Below are 23182 nucleotides of genomic sequence, written 5' to 3' on the forward strand. Positions count from 1 at the left end.
ATTTGCCTTTTCTGCAAAAGATTACCCTGTTGACTTATATTTAGCTTATGAGCTTCTCTACCCCTGAGATTATTTTTTATTCTGCAGCCCTTTTCCCTACTTAGTAATTCCCTAGTTATTGTGCTTGTGCATTAGATTTCTCTTTCCCAAAGGCTGGGCACTGCACTGACCCTTAGTGAATTTGAGAAACACTTAATGTTTCAGATTCTGTTGTGGTAAGCAGCACTAGAAAAACATTCTCTTACATACTTACATTTCAAGTGGCCCATTTACAGATCTCTGCTGCTTTTAACAACTGGCAGATACCATTTGCTTATTTAAAAATTAATGGTACTATTTTATCTTTGGAGTAAAATCTCTGCAAATTACTGTTTTGATGTATCTTTGCAATCCCTGATCACCCAATAATCCTCTTACTCTTTAAGAAACAACATCAAGTGAAATAAATATTTTGATCCAATTCCCCAGGATCCAAAATAATGACCAATCAACTTGCTCAGGGTTTCTTTGCCCATTTCAACCTCCTGCCACGCACAGTTTTGCCTGGGCATAATCTGCCTCTGACACCAGCTCTCGCATTCAGTTAGGCAATCCCACAGACTCTGGTGTATGAAGAGTCATCTCACCTGAGGAAAAAACCTTAATCCACTGTCTAAAAGCATGCCAAATTTGATGAAAAAGCTGCTGACAGACAAAGTGCCTCCAGGCACCACATAGATACGATTTTCTGGCAGCAATACCAAGTTGGTGTGTGGCCATGTGGCTCTGGGGACAGAAGCAACAGGGGCCTGAGTGTGGCAATCATCAGCTGTGCCCACAAGTGTGTCAAAGTGGAGGGCCTGGCAGGCAAGCACTCTGGAAGCTTGGACACAGGGCATGTCACTTTAGTGTAAACAATCTGAAGAATAAAATATGTTTGAAAAGCTGGAAGCATGAAAAAAACCAAAAGGCCAGCTTCAGCTGACAGTCTCTGGTGTATATCCTCTACAGTTTTCACACTTTTAGAAATATCTAGTCGCCCTTGTCTCCATTAAAGTTATGCTAAGCCTCAAAGACTAAGCTGAAAAGTTGTACCACTGCATTTCTTACATGAGTCTTAGAATTAAAATATGGCTTTTGTGAAAAAGCTGAAGTTCAGCCTTTCATATAAGAATATAACATATCCAGAAGAAGTCTTTTCTCCAGGTTTCACTGTTCCTAGCAAACTTTCTTCAGAATTACTCAGTCATTAAGCTATTTATTTTTTTTCCTTTTCTAACATTCAGATAAACAAGCACAATCCTACTATCTGAAAAGAAAAGGTTAAATGCACTTAATAGTTTAGAAAAGGGTGTTTCAGGAAGTACCGTCAGATCCTTAAACTTACCTCCAGACTATTTCAAAGGTAAATGCCAGCAAAAATACAGGAAACAGTCATAAATCTTCCTTTAGCATGCCTTTATAGGACTTTTATGGGTTCATCTGTTTCTTTTCTTCTTGGGCAAGCCCTCTTTCCAAATATTTCAGATGCACACATTAAGACTGCAGTTTAACAAATTACCCAAAGCTTCATTAAATTCCTTGGAAAATCTTTCAGTGACCAACATTAAACAAGACATTTTTAAAGAAAAATGCTTGAAAGACATAAACGTTATCTTTTACACCAACCTCAAAAAATATATTAAATAGGAATGCAGATTGTATAACACAACATTACAATTTAGATAACGTTGTTTCCAAAATTCCAATCTAAACCAATCTATCATTTCAAATGGCTATTTTTCTTTAAAATGACATTTTAAACTGAAGATGTAACTTTAAGGGGTATGCTGCATTTGAAAGTGAACTTTTGAAACAAAACACTGGTACAGCCACATATGGTCCCAACAAAGAAATCAGAGGGCTCTAGGCCACAGGAAAATAAACCCTGGTGAAATAAAAGACTACTTAAAGTAGTGCCTTTAAGTTCATCAAAGTGCATGCAGACCTCTTGAACCAACTGATATAAAGCAGAGAGAAGAGACAAAACCTTTTCCCAAAGAGTTTACCACGCAAGGCCATACACAAGCCACTCTATGTCAGCTGCTAGCAAGAATACAAGAAAAAGACTACGCAGAGGTGCCAAGCCCAAAGACAGGATATGGGGAGCAGGGAAGGAACTAGGCACTTGGGAAAATCTGACACCTGCATGTAAAAAAGCTTGTAGACTTGCCCCAGAAGATGTGGTTTATCTACAGCTCCTTGTTCTTGCCCCAAAACAGTAAACCCTAGGAAGAGAGCCTTTGCAGTCCTTAGAGTAACAGTGCACGGTCTAGAGCCCGGTGAAAATAAAAAAGAGTTCCTAAACATATGGACCCATTTGGGCTTAAACCAGTTTCATCAAACCAAACTACTAGTACATGGGACCCACACAATCCCAGTAACACGAGCAGATTAACTTCCTTGCAGGCCACGGCTAGCCTGCAGTATCAGCAGCAGACAAAAACCAGTCCAAGACTGGCACACCACATGTTGTGCTGTGACACGTGATTGACAGCTGAAAAGGCAAAGGCACCAGTCCTAGCTGATGCCCATGTACAAGGAATATGCATCCCAGAAATTCAAATATGACTTGAAAGTCATATTCTTGAAAGCATAACAAGTGTAGCACATGGGACAAAAGCATGTGGCTGAGTGTTACCGACCAAAGGACAGGTGGCAAAAGCATGACAGAAGGCAAACAAATAGCTGGTCTGAAAACACATCATACCGGCCAGTCACTGCATACAAGAAGGGCCACATTCCACCTACAGAGTTGGGCTTCTAAAAGTGTTCACAGCACTCTAGTGCTGTCAGGACAACAGAATACCCATGCTTTGTAGCTTGTTATATACTCTTCTTCCTCTGTTACAAAAAATTAATAACAAATTATGTCAAGTTTCAGTCTTGAGAGGTCTGGACCCTAGCAGGGATGACACAAACCTCAAAGTAGCATGCTTTAGTTTGTCCTTTCAGTCAAAATAGAGGCAAGTCAGATACACAGAAATATGATGCCTCACAAAATCTGGGTAGTTTGTGGGGAAACATTGCTCCAGCTGAGGTACTTGACTCACACTTGTCCTCTGGAAAGTGCTGAATTCAACTTTTCATGCCCATTCATTCTTTGAATATTAGTGAACACTAAACTATGTGATAGACACGTTAGAGTTTGAAACTGAGCAGTGAAGTCTGGCAATGCCATGTAGCCTAGTTGTTCGGTGTGTGCTAGCTTTATAAGGCCACGCGCTGTTGACACACAGTGAAATAAAATATAAATCATCTATTACATTTGTCATAGAGGATATCCAGAAACAGAAAATTACATATGCTAAAAATGTAGTTGAAAGTGTAAGAAAGAGCAAATAAAATTATTACGAAATAGAACCTGAACTGATTGTTACATAGAGCATACAATTTGAGACACCCCTGCCAAACTGATTTTCAAACTGATTTTAAATTTCTTAGATCCTACAGCTCTCCTTCCCTTCAAGGAGAGTCATGGGTATTCGGCACCTCTCTAAGTAAGCCCTAGACATCACTTCTGAAAATTTACTGTTAAAGGCTACAAAGGCTGTTATTTTTCTTTATGTCCAAGTAGTAACTGCAAACTGCTGCCAGACTGGGCAGTCTTGCGCTCACTTCATTTCTGGCGATAGACACTTAGGCCCAGAGTAGCAAATTAATGTTGTTCAAAACACAGTCCACAAGAACTGAAGCAAGGGAGGAGGCCAGAAAATGCAGGGTGAAGAAGGAAGGATCCCAGCTGTGTAGTCACATTGGCTTACTAGTGCAGCCACAGGAATCATGACCAGAAATGTGGCAGGGGAAAAACTCTTGCAGTGGAAGCTTTCAGTTGATCAGACTAATGGTTAAATTACAACAGTATAAAGTATTAAAATAGCAGACTGAAAAACTGCACTGTTCTTTTCCTCATTCCTCTGTATCTTCTCCTTTCTGCTTGTAGACTGCAGATCTTTCTGTCTTCATGTGCAGGTATCTCAATCATCAGTACTGATCCAACAGTAAATAGTAAGTTTTACATATCTACATTGTCTAAATTATCCCAAAGTGGCTAAATTATTCATTCAAATAATGTTCACAGATAAATTTGCATATGCTGACTAGGCAATCAGTAGTAAGCATAGAGAACATGGCTCATGAAAGGTAGGAAATACATTCATGTAGCCAACTGCATATAATATGTGTTTGCAAAAGTGCCTGTTGACATATTTTGGGGGTAACTTATGCAGCAATGTGTGAGAAATTATGTCTGTGAGAAATCCATGCACTTGCCTTTTGTGTCAGTGGTAATTTTGTTTCAAGACATTAAGAAGTTGAATTTTGTTTTGGCAAGTCCATCTATTTGTGTCATTTCTTATTCCTCACAGCAACAGAAAATAAGCTCAAATGCTTCAGAGGAGCCATGATATAGCACCTCATTAATCTTCTCACTTTTTATTGTTGGTAGACAGTAATATACTCCCTGCCCTATAAATTACAAAGGAAGGAAAAAGTCTATCAGACAAATTCATGCAGAATTAAATCTACAGTATTATGGACACAGCAGCTGCACTTCTGTCATGACATTTAAAAACATATTATTACCTGTTCGCATGGGACACACATAATAGCAGCGTACTAGACAAGGAACCCCTGCTGAATCTTACCTTTTTTTTTCTTTTCCGGATATGCACGCTTCTCATAAATGAAAGTGAAAAAAAAACCCACCCAGGTTTCAAGTTCCATTTGTTGCATAATATTCTTTAATGGCTACCTAAGGCAGAAAAACCATCTATTTACTCATTTCTAGCCAAAACATTCTCTGTTGCATACAGCTGAATGTTGGAAGTGGATGTTACACTAAGCTTGGCATGACAAACCTATTAATCCACCGTGGTCCAGCCCAAGCCTCGCCAGGGAAGTAGCAGCTCTGTGGGGCTGAGGCTGGCGGCTGACTGCAGCACATCCCTCCTCACCGCTGCTCTGGGAAGGCTGGCAGGACCCACTCACAGCCACTCAGCCCCTCATGGCATTAGCCAGCAGCTACGACTCATCTTTCTTCAAAACAACCTAACAGATTTTGCATTTCCTCACACCAAAGTGGTCCCCAAAGTTGCCAACACTCTATATTTCAGACATTACTCTTCCAGAAAGTGATCTGAATGAGCAGCAGGTCAGGACACACCACCAGGTTGTTTGAAACTCAAGCCCGTGTATTCAAAAGCATATCAAAAGTATCCTGGAAGGCAAATAGGTCAATATTTGAATTATTGCCCAAAGGCCTCTATTCTTTGATTTACTTCTGTTTTGGTTTTAATTTTGTTCTAACGTTAATAAAAATATTTTGAAATGTCAATAACAGTTTTAAAATTGTACTGTCTTTCTTCATATGGCTCCATCTAGTATCTCAGGTACTTATCTTTTAATTCAAGCATGTAGCATTAGTATCCAAGCTTGAAACCATAGTCACTTGATTTCACATACATATTTATATAGATTTACAGATCACCAAGCTAAATAATTCTAACCCATAACAGTCTGTTTCCAAATCCAGAATCCAAAACCAGTTTGAACCAGGTTATCTTGGAAAATATAATACATAAAATGGAAAGATAAGAGAGCAAGTGCAGAGATTCTGACTGAAGATTTCTTAATTGTGTCTTCATTCTCCAGCCTCAGCACTGCTCCACAAATCCCAGTGGGAACTGCCACAAGACATATTCTTGATTCCTGTTTTCACTTGCTGATAAAATATGGAGAACCCTTTGCGTTCCTACCCAAGAGCTCAGCTCCTCTCCAGCTCCACACTCTGGAGCACACATCCCACAGGAACTGAACAACAGTGCAAGTGTACACACAGCAGCAGGCTCTGAAAAGGTAAGTACACGTAACTCTGCATCATGGTGCATAAGAGAAGGCTTGCTGCTGCACATGGTAGTGAGTCAGGAGATGAGGAAAAGACATAGGAAAAGAGAGACAAAGAGCATCCCACCCTTGATATGATGCAGCGCTGCAGACCCACAAATATCCATCAAATACAACAGGCATCAACTCTTTGTTGAACTTACAATGTATGAATAGGTATCTGCAGGTAGGTTTTGGTTTAGATTTGATTCATATTCAAAGCACCTTCTAACAAATGGTTTGGGTTCTGTTTTGTTTAGGGAGACAGGAGATATTTTTCTGAACTTGTCAGATGGAATTCAGCTAAACTCCTTGATATAAATGTGCAGATGTAAAAAGCAAAAGGGCATATTCTCAGACAAGAAATTGAACTGGCTCAAGTTCTGTCCTAAGAGCTTAAGCAATTGTTATTACTATCCTGAAAAAAAATAAAAGTTTAAAAATGGTAATTTTAAGTTTAGCAGCAAGATTCCTAATGCAATATTTTATTTCTGCTTTAAAAATCCATCAATTCCCCTCAAAAATACTCTGCAGTAACTACAAGGACGTAATAAGGTAGCATTGCTAAATTAATGAATCATAATATTTCAATATTTTTTTATGGATGCAGTATGCTCTCATCATTCCAAATTCATTTGGTCAGGAAGTACGGTTGAAATGGGCTTGTAGATCAGATCTATGCAAAATCATATTCAATAGGAATTACTTTTCTCTAATGGGGTGCTAATTCAGTTCAGTATTAGACTTCAGCTAACAATATGAGGATTAATATGTGATCTTCTGTGTATCTGAATCTGTACTGAACTTCAAAGTTATCTCAGAACCTCTGACTGCAAGTATAAATTATTTTTTTTACTGCACCATCTTGTACAAGACTCATTCCTTCTACAGAGCAGCTGCGCATATGTCTAATGGTAGAAACATAGCACCTCACATCCTCAGAACATCCAAGGATTAAACAGGCAAAAAAAATAGCTTGAGACTGCTGATTGTACCAAAATGGGAATCTAAGGAATAAAAGTAGCTTCAATTAATTGTTCCCCATGACAATTTTAGCGTAAAACCTAACACAGACAAAAAACCTGGACAGCACACTCTGTTCATTTCCCAGTTGCAGAAATACCTGTTCTAAACATTTCTGTAGTGATTCCCACATAATGATTCACAGTATGGAGTAAATAAAACCTCCATTCCTTGACTGTGCTGAGATGATTGAGGTGTACAGTAAAGCTAGTGATTTCAGATTTATTAAGCACTGAAATACTTCCTTTCCATTAGATCCATATTTCTTTTTTTTATTTCTACTTGGCATATTTTACTTGGACTAACTTATGTCTAGCATTACACTTTTTAAGGAGTCTCAGTTCTCACAAAAACAGTCTTGAATGTCTCTCACACTCAGATAGATAAAGTTGCAATGAAAACTCTGATTTTGAATCTGGGATTCAGAATTGGCCATAGGACACAAACCTTGTCCTTATTTTTTAAAATCTGCCCCTTGATGTCATCAGAAAAGGACCAAGTTGTTGGCAGACACAGACCTGAGGAATTTCTCTGGGACAAGGAGACTTTCCCCAAGTAATCTGGTATCAAGTCTACCCTACAAAGACCACCTCCACACTCCGTTCATTTTAGGCTGCTACATGACTTAAACATGGTTCTCATCAGAAGTCATGAAATGGAGCTACTGGAGACCTGTTCTTGCTTATTTCTTACTGAATCTCCCCTGTAATAAACAAGAGAACTCATTTTGCTCTGCTCTCCTGGGTTTTAGTTCTGGAACAACCTGGAGGGACAGTGCAGAAGCGGGGCCAGTCTCTTAGGCAATGAAGCTTTCAGGTTGCTTGCCATTTCCAGACAAATCCACATTTGTTGACAATAAAGTGAATTAGAGAGAGAGGAAACAAGACATGTCTGAGTCAGAAAATGGGTCATACATGAAAACAGCTTGAAGCTATTAATACCTAATGCTGCCATTTAATAAATAATAAAGAAGCTGGTGCTAGCCACACAGCGACATTTTAGATCTTCTTAAAAAGGTGGTCTTGGCCTAGGTAATTTTCTTAAATGGTTTTGAAAAAAAAAGTGGTACAGACAGCATTTAATAGTTGCTTATGTACTGATTTTTGTACTGAAATGCACCTCTCCCTCTGAAGAGTAAGATCTTCAGTGCTTTGCTGAAATGAAACCAGCAAAATCCTTCTTCTTAAGTAAGGAATACAACGAACTGAGGGTCATGTCTCAGAGTTCATGTCAGAAGCAAATTAGAGAACATGAAAAACTGGTACATTAACTCCTTGATTCTGTGCAGTCATCCCTTACCTACCTATGAAATAAATAAATACAAGGTAGCTGAACATACAATTCCATATAAGGACTGGAACGGAAATATATTTATGCTGTATTTTTTCTGAGAAAAATGCTGGGTATGCGTGTTTAACAAGCCTGGAAACGATTTCTTTTCCATTTCAGATACTGTATTTAGTAATACCATTGTTAGTTTCCAAAATCATACTCACTGACTGAGCACCTACTCAATACTTTGAATGTTTTCACCCTTGCCCACATGTAGCCTCATCTCTTCTTTCTTATTCAAGCCTGCTCTGAAAACATTCTTGTCATTTTTCCACATGTGATTTTTCAATAGCACTCTTCATTATAACAGTTGGTCACTTCACAGTCACCAATGAATGTTTATTTATAGGGGTCCTGTGTGGAAAAGCAGTAGTATCTTCATTTCACATGTTAGGACATGAGGCAGAGAAAGATACATGCACACAAATTTAGTTCTGGCATGTTTCAGCTTTGTAACATCAGCCTTCCCAATCTTATTGACATAACTTTATACGCATGAGAAATACCAAGGCTTTAAAGAAATTAAACAATCAACACCCAAAACAGGATCTCACTGAGTCCTTCTGAGTGGCAGTTGGTGTTTCAGGAGTGATGGAAGCTCATATCTACAGCACCGACCTCTGCCACTTGGGCTACTGAATGAACCAACAGCCCAGCTAATCCATTACCTTCTGGGTAAATCCATAATAGACAGGAATAAAATGCAAGAGTTGCACATACCTGTTGGGAGGAAGATAGTTCTACACAGGCCCAGTTTCATATTCCCTGTTTCTCCCTATCAGCCTTTTTATTTCCCCATGCTCTGCAACAAACACTTGTTCTGTTTCAGGCCTGTTCATAGCCCCTTGTCCCCAGTCCACGTCTCAGTCCTTAAGTAGCTTTAAATTCCACTCATTATCTCCAGCTCAGCCTTCTGGAGTTTCTCCTTCAACTCTGCTTTTCTGGTCCACCCCAAACTCTTCCAGGTCCTTATACAATATCTACTTTCTCCTACTAGAGCACTCCCTCTTTTCTTCATCCATGTTGTCTGCCAGTTCACAACAGCCTGCCACAGCACCTCACGAGAGATTCAAAGTTTCTGTCTTACCAGATCCACCAGATTTCTTCACTGGCCCCATTGTGTTCTTCGACAAGACCACCTTTATTTACTCCTCATCCCATCTTCCCATCCTGCAAGCTTAGGTTTTTACTGCGTTTTGCTGGTGTCACTTTTGCCAAACTCTTTAGAACTGACACAGATGAAGCAGAAGGACAGTGAAAGCAGAAGAGAGACCATTTTTCTCATTCCCAATGTAGGGAGATATGGGCTGCACAGATGAACTATAATGTAGGTGTAAAATGGCTGGACTGCTAGTCTCAGCAGGTTTTTATCAGCAGTTCAAATTTGGCCAGGTACTAGTAGCATTCCTGTGCAATCAATACTGAGGTGAATATTTCATTAACAACAGGGATAAAGGGAGAAATTACACCCCTAGCAAGTTAATGACTGATACCAAACTGAAGGGGAGGGGGGAAGCAGAGCTCTGGATATGCTGCAAAGCAAAGCTGCCCATCAGAAGGACCTCAACAGGCTGGAGAAATGGCCCAACAGGAATCTCATGAAGTTCAGCACTGGAAACTGCAGAGCCATGCACCTGGGATGGAATCATCCCCTGCAGAAAATACAGAAGGGGCTGGAAAGCAGCTCTGCAGAGAATGACCTGTGAGTGCTGGTGGACAAGTTGAACAGGAGTCGGCAGCGTGCCCTGGCAGCAAGGAAAGCCAAACACCTCCTGGGCTGTACTAATATAAACATAGACAAGAGACTGAGAGCAGAACTTTTTCCCCTCTTCTTGGCACTTGCAAGACTGCTTCCAGTTCAGGGCTTCCAAGCTGAAGACAGTCTTTGACAAACCTGAGCAAGTCCAGTGGACAGCCACCAAGATGAGGAGGGGGCTGGAACAAATGACATATGAGAAGATGCTGAGAGAACTGAATTTGGCTGGTCTTCTGAAGAGAAGGCTAAGGCAGGATTTTGCTGTCTTCAACTATATATAATGGAAGACTTCAAAGGAGACAGAACCAGACTCTTCTTGGAGGCACACAGTGAAAGGACAAGAGACACCTGACACAACTTTGGCCAAAGCATATTGTGATTGTACATTAAGAAAAAGTTTTTCACAGCGAGAGTGGTTCAGCACTGTAACGGATTGTCCTGTCTGGATGTGGAGTCTCCGTTCCCAGGTATCTACAAAACTCAGCTGGATAAGGGCCTGAGCAACTTGATCTAACTTTGAAGATAGCCCTGCTTTGAGCAGGGTGTTGACCAGATAATCTCCAGAGGCCCCTTCAAACTTACATTACTCTGTGATTCTCATCTCCCAGTAACTCACCTCAGCCCACAGTAATAATTGCAGAGAAAGTCCTGTTCACAAGCCGTGCAGCTGTGCAATGAAGTAACCTCACACATTTTGTCAGAGAAGGAGGCTTTTGCAATCAAGTCAATATATAATCACTGAGAGAGGATGAAGCATGCATGACACATGAAATTTCATATAATTTAGCTATCAAATGCAAAAAAAATCCCACTGTGAATAGTGAGGTGCTTCAAGAGTTTGTAGTTTAAATTTGAGTAGGTTTTCTGGGGAAAAATCAAACAAAAATAACCCTGATTTGACAGCATCCCCACACTACCAAATATCAGAGCTATATCTATAATACAAAGGTGTCTAGGCTGTCCAATGAAAAAGGGGAAGGGGGGGGGGTGCATGAGTATAGCAAAATTTTCTTTTCCCTTCATGATGCTTAGAAAGTTGAGCCTTTTTTGTCAAAATGTTAAAAAAAAAAAAAAAAATTTACCTGAGACAACCATCTAACACTGAAAATATGAGCCAAAGCTGGACAACATAAGTAACCAAAAAAGAGAGGAACCTAGGCAGACTTAATAATAAGCAGTATTACTAGAACTGCGTAAATAAAGTGGAGTTTTGCTCCTGGGTGTTTAAAAATTTCTCTGCAGAATCAAATTTATTTCCACTTTGGTTGGTTTTTTTATTGCTTGGATCAAGAAGAAATATGAATAGTAACTTAACTTATCAATGCACAGCCTGCTTTAGCAATGTTTGACTCCTTAAGCTGTGATATGCCTGGCAGATTCTTAATACATGCCTTTTACAATTGTACTGGTTCTGATACTGTTGCCATTAAAACTTTCAGCTATGCTTTTTTATATGGGTTTCTATCTCACTACCTTTCTCCATGAACCTAATTAGAATGCTCTCAGATATTTAATATTCAGCTGAACCACCATTTCCAGGATTTGCCTGCTTTATCTCTTAGTGATACCCCTGTAGATGAAAATTAGGATTACTTTTCTCATAGCATGGCAAGACAAAGCTATAAATACTTTTCAACCCATACGTTCTAAATAATCCAAAACTATTGCAAGGTAATGAATGTGCTACAGCAGCTCATATATTGGCAACATACACCTTTTTCTTTGCTTGTGTTTATCAGTTTGGCTGAGGGAGCACTATCATTTTACTGCAGAATGGAAGCAAACAGACAAAGCTGTTCTTTGACATATTAGCTCCCCAAAGATACCTAGATTTGGTGCACACTCTCAGCCATAGTATTCTCTGCCACCACTATGGTTTCCTGGATACAAGGATTCTGTGATGTGTAATTTGAAACAGGGATCTTACCGTCAAGTTCAAGTTGTAACTAATAACCAAAGTAGGGAACACTTATTTGAATTAACTTTCTTTAGACACCAGCTGATACAAGTTACAGAATAATCACTAGATACTGTTTGATCAAGATAGCTTAGCAAAAAAAAACGTTTTAAGAATGCTTAGTAGCTTTATAAACTGAAAACACAGATGACAAGGTATTATGTGACATTTTAGTTTTGCCAAAGATCAGATTTTACAGTACTTGTTTTCAAAAGTAAAATTAAATTACAATTTTTAGAGTTAGCACCTTCTAAGCTTCCATCTGTTTACAGATCAAATTGAAGAAGAAAAAAAAGTAAGTTTCTAAAGACTGGAATATTTTTCATGGATTTATGAATTAATAGATCTTGTCTTACAAACCTGAATTACATTTAAAGTGAAAAAAAAACCCCACAAAAACAAAAAGAGAAATAGAAAGAAAGCAGTAGGCAGAATATATTCCAATTTTAACAGGACTTTATGTAAAAACTGCAGTGGAGGCTATCTGGAAAGCATATTACGAGTTTCCCAGTCCTGTGATTTAAGATTTGGGGTCTAAATTTTATGCTGTGTCTTCTTCTGCAGCTGCTGCTTTCTGCACAGCATCTTCCTAACTATTTTTATTTAGCATGAGCTGAGACTTTTCCTGTGTTGCAGCAAATTTCTCTTCCCATTTCTTCCTAGCTTTGACACCCCCTTTGTAGCATCCTAGAAAGTTTTCCATAGTCATGTCTTAGCAGCACAAATCAGTACTGAAGTACGCTGCGGTCATCAAAGCAGTGTTTCTGCATGATAACAAGGAATAAAATAAGAGGGAGGGAAGACTGGAAGTAGCAATCAAATTGGGCATTTGCACCACAGATTGATGAGACACTTAAAAAAATCTTCAAAGGAGAAATACTGCTTTTCCCTAGAAAATCAGTTAAAAGCAGTTTCCTTATTTGGATATGATGATCAAGATGGATAAATACACTACTTACTCGCATAGCTTACAAATGGGAAGTGAAATGCATGGGCATTAAATGCAGCCCAATGCTACCTACATGCTCACTGGTGTGTCATCCTCAAAGGGAGAGGAAGGCTGTCCCCTGTAGCATCCAACAGTTACTCTGCACAGATGCTGCTGCCTGGGCCCTGGGGAGGTAGGTTTTGAGAGCTGGCAGCGTTGTGAGACAGCAGCACATGGAAACAGAATGCAACATATTCCGGCCGTGTTGTCTGATTTGAGACGGACTGCACTCTTGAACAGTCATTGTAGGCTGAAATTCCACCCACTAGACGTGAAGTGGTTACATGCATGGCTTGTAACTCACCAACTGCTTGTTTAAGAAGTCCTCTTAGTTACTTCTGACTTTCAACCTTTACTGTTATTTTTTACTTTTACTAATGGCTTCCATGCAGTGAGGAAAAGGAAGGCATCTTTTCTCATTTATATAGATGCTGGCTGTTGTGTCATAAGTTACAACTGTCACTACAATTGTTGGAAAACCACTGCAATTGTTATGTACATCTATCAAATAGGATTTGTGGTAAGGACGGTCATATTTAAGCTCTGTGTTTTCTGAGGACCATATTTCCTTCTTCTAGTAAAAGGTTTAAATAAAATGCCCAGATCACTCCTGAATCCAATACTGTTATCAATATCTTGTCAAGGAAGAAAATTATCCTGCAGATTTGTGATCTTCTTGTCTCTAACAGGTATCACTCTGAGTATGTGCTAGGTTAAATATGTCAAGCAGTATCTCACACGTTCATAGTCTTGCACCAGAAGAAGAAATATCTTGAGTCAGATGATGTAAGAACCCTCCCAGCAACTGGAATCTGAGCTTGGCAGAAAAGTAGAAATGCCTTGCCTTGCCCAGTAACACATTGATCAGGGTTCCTAATGAGCTGTGGTAAATTATGACCTTTTGCAGTTCACTGGAAAGGCCACCCAAATACATAGGGATAGTGTACGACCTCAGATGTGACTTCTCTCTGTACAGCAAATTTTACAAACAGCACCTGTAATAAATGCAATGAAAGCAGCACTTTAAATGAGAATGTTGAAGAACAGCATCTCTGCTCTAATTTCAGTTCTGATGCCTGAATAGATAACAGAAAACTCCCTGCAGACAGACCAGGGAGCTCATGATTAGTTTCAGTGTTTCATTGTCAACAATATCAAATTACCAAAATTACCAAATCTCAATTTCTTAGAAGAACTGGATGCACTTCAGTGGCAGGACTCTTCTCCTCTGTGTGTGTTTGGAGCTATGCCTTAGCTCTGGTTGGCCTTTCTTGTTGGTTTAATAAAAAATGCTGGCATTTGATGTTCACTTTGCAATTGCTGAAGGAACTGGTGCCAGCAACTAATGCTTTCCCTATCAGAGCAGATGTGGCCAGCAGTGTTTGTTGCTTCAATAGCCTCAGACCAAGAGGGATCAAGGCCAATGACACAGAGTCAATTCCCCGGTCTTCCTCCCAAGGGACATATTGCAGTGTCTGGCTGAAGGGACATTACAGATGGTGACCACTTTGACTCTTTAGAAACAGGAGATGTACAGGTGGGATTAATTTCACATAACTTTGGACATCACTGGGCATCCATCTTCATCCAGTAGATATCTATACCAGAATGAGTCACTTTAGCCATCTTTTATATTATAGAAAGAGAAACTTGCACTTTTAAAGCCTAATGCACCTGGTCTGTTATAATCAGGTACCTTAGAAAGAGACAATATGTGCATTCACAGTGCCTCTTTCTCTCTGTGTCCCCACACACTAAGGCGGCAGTCCATGTGAATGTTTGATGCTGTTGTCCCTGCCGCACGCCATCTGAGGTGTTCTAGGTGATGACCCTTATGGACACTCACCTCCTACTCTAGAAAGGTATAGCTATACAGTAGGTCCTGTGTCATATCTGCTAGCTCCATCTGACCTTATGGCCTCTCAAATGGCACCAGATGCCTAAGGAGTGGAAAATTGAATAAAGACCCAGGTGTCTACATTTAATCAGATGAACCCCATCCACATGAGCTGCCTGAACAACCATGGTTTTTAGCTACAAGTTGTAAATCCACATGTAAAGGACTTGGTATATGGAGCACTTCCTGAGTCTGTGGTTTATGCAAAAAATACAGAAGTGAAGAAAGTTTTCTTCAATAAGAAGAAAACTTTGAAAGGGAAGGTCAGAGAGAGCAGGCAAGATCCATTTCCGTGCCTTGGCAGAAAGGAGGATAACGAGGAGGCATAACAGCTCCTTTACCCCTTTCCACCGCTGCCCAGCCTTATTCAGGGGCACAAGGAGGCGCAGAACACATGTAGAGGCACCTCAACAATATGGGTTGGCGACTTTATGGTGCAAGCACACTTGCAGCAGGATCCACATCAGCACATTCTCTAAGAAGAGCTGCAGAAACAGCAAAGTTGGTTTGTACAAGTCCCTCATAATTGTAATGTGTGAGTATCTCAGAACATTTAACAGGTTTATCTTGACAACATTTCCATGAAATGGGATAACTCAGTGCTTTCCTGTCTCTTTCATTACAGTCATCTATTGCTGTAAAATTGTCAGAGATATCAGTACAAGCTCTGAAAACAGGAACGCTCTGAGTGTTCAAGAAACTGCCTGAACACTTAAACTGTTCAAGAGAGGACCCTGAGAACAGATTGATGCTTTAGAGAAAAATAAACAAAACAAAAAACAAAACTCTACATTACATAGTACTCCATGTTCTGGAATACCTCATACTACATAGATAGATTATCTTTGCATTTTGCATTCATCGTAACATTCTTTTAATTTTAAAATTTGAAAAAATCCTTCTTGTTTAGAACTCAACATGAGCAGCTAGAAAGATTCATAATGAATCAGGCAAGGTTAAAAAAAACACCACATATTAGGATAAGTAACTGTTTTCCAGACTGATGGATATATGAATTACAGCAGAAGAGGGATCGACCTACATTTGTGATGTTTCTCAATTTTAGCAAGCATTAAAAATTAAAGCTGTGATCATATTGATTGGAACAGCAGGTTTAAAATTATTCAGAGTCAATTTCAGTATGATAATTGGGACTAAAGCTAAATAAATACTTTATTATATTAATCTAAACCTAGAGCCTGTGGTACTAGAAGACACTCACGAACTAGCCACCAAACGTGAGGGAGCAATGAATGATTTTTCATCTAGTATTTCTGTTTGTACACTGATTTGCCCTGCCTCTGTCACTCACTATAGACTGCCAGACAACTCCCTCATCAGGTAGCTGGTAGGTGGCAGTCCATTTTTACGTGGTTTTGGGCCAAATTTGGAAGCGGCACCAAACACAGGCTACAGAGAGCCTGAAATACAGGCACGATTTTACTTCAGATCTGAGAAGTGCAGAGACAGTGGGATGACACAGGAACATCACACACAGGCAGAACAAAAAGGATTCGTCTTTGCTGTTGCTTGTAGGAATTTACTGAGGTAAATTAGCTAATGAAAGACTTCTTGGTGTTTCCCTGAATGAACAAAAACCTGCCAAGAAAAGACCAGAACTCAAATTCAGTAGTAAAGAACAAAAGAAATCTTTCAATTAATTTACTGTAATATCCATGACTACAAGATTTCCTGTAATAATAATCAACTACTAGTCAGCATTTAATAATTAAAAAAAACCCTACTATAAAAATGATCAAGAAAATAAAATATAAGTGAGATTTGAAGAGAATTAAAAACATAACTGGTGCTATGTCTTCTTCCTTTTACTGGAAGATACAGACATTGTAAGATAAGGGAAAGGTATTTTAGTTTGGCTCCCTATAAAAACAGCCACACGGTCAGACCTAAAAGGGGTCAAGTTAAAGACAGCACAATTTGAATTAATTAAGACCCTTCTTTTTTCTCAAATTCTGATGTCCCATGATTTGGAGACTCCAGAAACGAGGAGATTGGTATGGGTTTTGTATTCTTTACAAAGTCATTCTTTTCTTTATGTATCATTATGTTTTTCAGTGAGATATAGAAGCCTGTCATTATTTTGCAATAAGAGACAAAGCCTTTTGGAAAAGGAAACATTATCTGAAAGAAATAAAATGTAACTTCAGAATTAATACACATGTAGCTACATATGTCTATAGGCAGCACGATTTTGAATACTTATTAACAAAATCAAATGACATTAAAAGTTTTCCTTATCACATGCAGTAAGTTTTGAGTTTTGTGACTGAAGATTTTTAACATTTTATCCAAGTATTAACAAAATATAATTTCAGCTCTAACCTACAACGATTATCTATTGTCCTAGCCACTTGTATCACTGAATGTAGCATTTGCATCTCAAATCCAGAATATAACAGGATGATGCAATGCAAATATTTCTGTCTTTTACATGCCAAAAAGCACGATTCTGTCACACAGCAAGTTAAATGAGAATTGCAGAGGAGTCTTCTGGGTCTTAGGTTACATTACTTACTATAGAAGCAGGCAGCCATATCATAAACGGATCATGATCCTTTTTAAATTTTGTTAGGGCCTTAGGTTTGAGAATTTTTGCCTTTACCAATCCTGGTGATAGGTTGTTCCAGAAACTCACCATATTGGTAATTAGACATCTTCCAATCTCCAGCATCAATTTATTCATTGCCAGATTACACTGCCCCATACTCCCTTTTCTGCCCTAACCCAGTTGAAACCAATGAGATTAGCCAAATGAATAAAGCAAATTGGAAATTCATGCATTACAATATTTTTCAAAGAATTTGTTCTTAAACCCCATGATTAGATATATAAATATTTCCCAAATGCTGAGCATCTATTCAAATTATTTTTAACGGCCTATTGGTGATTGGATTTGTGCCAAAACACAAGAATAAAGACCTAATATTTAATGTTGTGAGGGTGATAACTTTGTAAATACAATCTTGCAAAAATGAAAAGGAAAAAAGGCAAAGATTTTATCAATTTAATTCCAACAGTACTATGCCTGTTAACAAAAGATAATCACAGCAAGCACTTTGATACACATTTCTTATTACCACATAAGACGCGCTTTACAGAATTATGGCTGGAAGGGACCATCAAATCACTTGTATAACACCATAGGCAGATAAACCACCTGCATATCCAAGATCATAAATTCACCTAATTACTGCTGCATTAAGCCTCATCAACTGCATATGGCTAAAACACATCTTCAAGGGAGATGCCCATCCTTCATCACAAGTGTCAGGAAATGGGGAATCCAGCACTGGCCTTAAACATTTGCTCCAGTAGTTAAACTAATAAAGTTCGTTAATTTTATTTTGAAGTGTCTCACCTCAATTCACTGTTTAAAAATAAAAGGACATTATTTCCATAGTTCAACTTGTATTTCCAGGTGATTCTTGGTTTTGATTCCTCCTCAAGTAAAATACCCCAACTATAGTACATTTTCTGTCTGTGTATTTCAACTTCACAAACTCACTACTCCACTGTTTACATATCTGAGGTCACTTACACACTTTTCACCATAGGTTTGCATGGTACATTTGTGTAAAAAAAACCTTTAATCTAATGCAAAGTGCAGTTTCACTCTCAAGTCACTAGTAATCGTTCAAGATCTTTATGCTCTGACATGTATTCAGTCTCCCTAGAGGTATTGTATTTGGTTGCACTAAAATGCATTTTGTTTGAACCAATTCAGTTAACGGATCACTGTATTGGACAGTCTGACATAACTGTTATCTACCATTTCACCAGTCTTAACTCCATCTGCTCCCCAAAACCAATAAATCGTTTGCAAAAAGTGCAACTATCATCTGGGGTTTTTGACCAGATTCTGCTACCAGATTCTTAGTCGGGCTGACTTAAACTGTCTTTAAGAGCATACGTTGCTGTTCACAGTAATGTGTTATATTGTGCAAGTAAGTCTGGCAGAGTCTGACCCTCAACAGGGAAAAAACAACTTGCTTTTATTTTTTCAGAGGCGTTCCATTTCTAGCAAACTCACCTGTATCTCTCCAATAAACAGATATGGACAGAGTTTAGGAAAAAAAAATACACCTAAGTCTTCACTTTGCTTCACTGAAGCCCAGTATAACAGGCTGATGCAAAATTATGCTATTAACATTGCACAAACATTACCACTGTGGGTCTTGGTGTGTATGACTATATTTTCTTGGCAGCTACAGTTCTATCACTTTCTATCACTTCAAAAAATTACATAAATGTTTTCACAACTGACAATAAATATTTAAACCAAGGAAAATTATCCCCTCCCCGCCTTCAAAGATACTTTTATCTTTCTATTCCAGACAAAAACAATAACCCTTCTATTCAGGGACAAAAATACAAAAACCTCCAAAATCTTATCTTTTGAAATGCAACATGCCAGATTTATGGTTAATATATATCACCCTCCAATGAAAAATGCAGGTTAATATGTACACAGCTCTTAGGATAGCTCATGAAGGTGGTTACTGACTGAAATACTGTCACTGAGTCAACTTTAACAGTTTGATTAGGAAGGATATTGCGCTTCTGAATTACTTCCTATATAAGCCACTTCTCACACTGTAAAGGAAGCCAGAGGAGAAAAATAGTCTTACTACCAGCTAAGAGCTGAACAAACAACCACTCACCTCCAGAAGTATGACAGTGGAAGTCTTTTTAGTATACTTCGGACAGTAATTCTAATATATTACAACAGGGAGGTGGTTTGCCATTCTTTAATCAATTATGATTTCATGTTTTCCCAGGAAACATGTATACTCATCATCCAGTTTGTTTCTCATTTATGTACAGTTTTCAAAATTTACAGCTTGCAGTCACAGTGGGCTGTGAATGACAGTTTTGTTTTATTCTACGGTATTCTTTTATAGTCTAGATATCGTGGATGATTCAATTAAACCACATGGTCCTTTACACAAAAAGAAAAGATTAGGGTATACATATTTCCACATTCTCATTTTCTCTGTTCATCTGCTTAAAGAAAGAAAAATTATCTGTAGCATTTACCTGTAGAAGGCCGGAGGAGCAGCTTCCCTCATCCCAAAGCTGCCCTGTTCATTCTCAAGGTAATAGGGTACCTGTTGGCTATGATGATGGATGAAGGGTGAGAGCTGAGGTGCTGTTTGCAAGAACACCACTGGGCTTGGTGGGACATTGTTCAGTGAGTGAAATCCTGCCAGGCTGCTGGACCCAAAAGATTCAGAAGTAGGGGCATAACTGAGAGTAGTAGAGCTGTACACTGGAGCTGTAGTACCAAAATCATAAGTGGCCCCTTCGGGGTAGTTAAAAACTCCTGTCTTGCTGCTCTCCACGTACATGTCGCTGAGTGATCTTTCCAGGGGAATCTTCAGCTGAGGTCTGCTCAGTGTCTCCAGTTCAGTGCCTTGAATCTGGTGCAGCAGGGTAACTCCAGAGGTTTTGGTGTGAAGAGTCATGGTCAGTGCTAATGGCAGTGAGCAAGGAACATATCTGCTTTTACTGTCAACAGCGAGATCGGCAGCTGGCAGTCCACCTAAAAAAAACACCACAACCTATTCTGAGGCTCAGCAGAAATCATTATAAAGCAGCACTACACAGGTATCCCTCTAATCTCGGCGAGGAGGAGGATACAAACAAATGCAGAGTGAGCACTGAAAACGCACATTCTCTCTCTCTCTCCCCCTCCCTCCCTCTCCCTCTCTCTAACTTTTAGGAACTCCTCATCTGCACTAATATGCATTACAAGGTGCTGGCTGTGAGCCAGGAGCTCTTGCCTTGTGCCGACGTTGGTTCAAACATCACTTCAGAAACAATTAGTTTTGGAGTTATACCAAATAATTGTCCCACTAAATGTTACTTCATTCTTACTAGTCGTTTAATTTTTCACTTCGGGGCAGCCAGCGCTCCACGGCAACTAACGGGAAAGAACACTTAAATCCAACCAGGAAGAGTAGTCCAGTGGTCAGGCAGATTACTGCCTTTTATTTCCTCAGCAGGCTCCAATCTATCTGTGCTTCTCTCTCCTTTTGTTTGATTCATTTTCATGTTTGCTAGAAATATGTAATGTGTACATTGTAATGACCCTGAGTAGGACTGTGCTGTAACTGAGACAGGGCAAAGCAGAATGTGTGTGTGCAAGCGTGTGCGCCTCTGTGTGTGTGTGTGTGTAACAAGCCTCAGTCAATAAAACCAGCTAACAAATTTAACGCGTGTATGATATCTATGTAGAAGAAAAGATTTACAATATAGTTCCATCAGTAATAGAAACTTGAAGTTATTAGGGTGTAATGGTAACATTAAAAAGCAAGGAAAAGCTTTAGATTAGCCTAGAAATTTCTGTCTGCTTCTTTTTAGGCTGTAAAATGATGAAATAAAGCATCATTCAGACTTTGCCCAGGAAGGTCCTAAAAGTTAGGAAAAAAATATTTGATTGCATGACACATGAATTGAATACAGGAAATTCTTTTTCCTAGTCTTGCAAACAAAAGTTCAGCAAACTTCAATTTTGAAATCAGACTAGAAAATCAAGTAATCTAAAATAATCAAATAGGACTGGCTTTAAAATAAACTGAAATGCCTCTCAAAGTTATATTTAGAAAAAAAAAAAAAAGGGAAGAGGGAGAACATAATGAAAAGGTGTGGCATGCATGCTTCATCTTGCAATCTCATTCCATATAATTTTAACTTTGCACAAACCAGTTCTCCTGAACTAGCTAAATGAAAACCTCCAGAAACTGTTTCAAGCTCTCTAGCTTTATTGCTGTGGTCTGTGGTTCAGTCAGTGAAATAGGCTAATGCCAACCTTAAACACATTAATATATGGGCTCCAGTTAGTATGCTTTGAATACTAGCAAAGTCTATGCTATACTTAAACAACTCCACAGTTATTCGGCATAACCTTCAAAAAACCCAAGAAACTGAAAAACTGAATATGCAGGTCACTAATAGCTTCAAGGAAAGTTTACTAAAACTGGGTTTATTTTAGTAATAATACTATGCTTTCAGAACTTCTACTAAAATAGGCAAAGTTATTTATATATGCAAGATTATTCTGAAGCAATATACATTTTTACCTCCACAGGCACACAGCTAAGACAGCAGCATGCACATAAATATGTACTTGATAGATTTCCTCACCCACCCAGCCACCCTACCCACCCTGTTCAAATTTCAGATTGTAGACTTTGATCAGAGAGATAAGCTTGTTTAAACAACACTGGACTAAACATGTTACCAGTTCAAAAAATAATAGTCAGACGATCATATCCAGCAGTTCAGAAAGTCTTCGAAGAGTTATTCTGAAAATATGCCAGACAGTATGAGAGAAAAAAAAGAGCGTGTGCATGTTTGCATGGAGTGGGCAAATGTGCATCTGCAGAGAATCACAAAACAGCAAGCAAGCACAGCTCTCAGCAGCCAGTCTGCTGGACTACACAGACTGAAATGAATGGCAGTTACGATTTAAGGTCAGTCACTCTTATAGATTTCATTTCAAGCTTCGGCAATACATAGAAAAAGCATTATCTCATATTAAACTGCATAATCTGAGAATGAATGTGAAGCTGCCTGCCATAAGAAGTACCCACTTCTATAGTGTTTTACAAAATAGACTTTAAATTTTTTATTTAAACCATTATCCAACATGTATGCTATGTTAGAATCACTATATTGACATGCAATAATATGCTCCAGCATAATAGCTATGCAGAAGACAGAAGCTATAAGTGTGCACACAGACAGTTGACTTCTGAGTACGTCCTGCGCAACCTCAGTGCTCCTTGCATGCAGTTTTTTAAAACGCATTTAACTATTTTGGGAGGGTTGTGTGTTTTCAGAGAGACAAACATTTAAAATTTCCACCATATGCAAACAGCATTAAAACACACTGCCGGTGTGGAAAGTTAGAGTCCTGTCCCCTAAAAGCGCTCAGCAATAGATAGCTGCAGTATCCATGCAGCACACAGTCTGGTACACATCTCAGAAGAAAAAAAATGTGAGTGCCACCAGCAAGATCTTAGGGGCTGGCTTGGAATCCCTGTGGTAGCATCCTGTAACGTTTGGCTTACTTTTTCTGTGGAAGAAGAGCGAGAGAGCAAGAAAGGGCGAGGGTGAGGTGGGGGGGTTAGTCAAGCCAAATCCCATGAAGAAGTTGAATTTTTTATTTGTTTATACTGCAAAAAATCAGGTTTTGATTCTGCATACTATAATGGGATTTTTAGATATAAAAAAGCTATGAAATGCAACAGATTATCAGAGGGGGGTGTTTTTCTTGTCCTGCATGGTGATGACTATCCTGCT

The 23182-nt window shown here is 38.9% G+C and overlaps 1 protein-coding gene across 1 annotated transcript in view; it reads right to left on the minus strand.

Annotated features, from left to right (window-relative positions):
* The window catches only part of ESR1 (estrogen receptor 1), a 152804-nt gene that overhangs the window by 100484 nt on the left and 29138 nt on the right, over positions 1–23182 (minus strand). The window contains 1 exon segment of the mRNA XM_052784716.1: positions 19913–20417. Within this exon segment, the coding sequence (XP_052640676.1) occupies positions 19913–20340 (428 nt within the window). The 5' untranslated portion in view covers positions 20341–20417.

This window comes from Harpia harpyja, chromosome 4 (assembly GCF_026419915.1).
Source record: "Harpia harpyja isolate bHarHar1 chromosome 4, bHarHar1 primary haplotype, whole genome shotgun sequence".
In the NCBI taxonomy this organism is placed as follows: Eukaryota; Metazoa; Chordata; class Aves; order Accipitriformes; family Accipitridae; genus Harpia; species Harpia harpyja.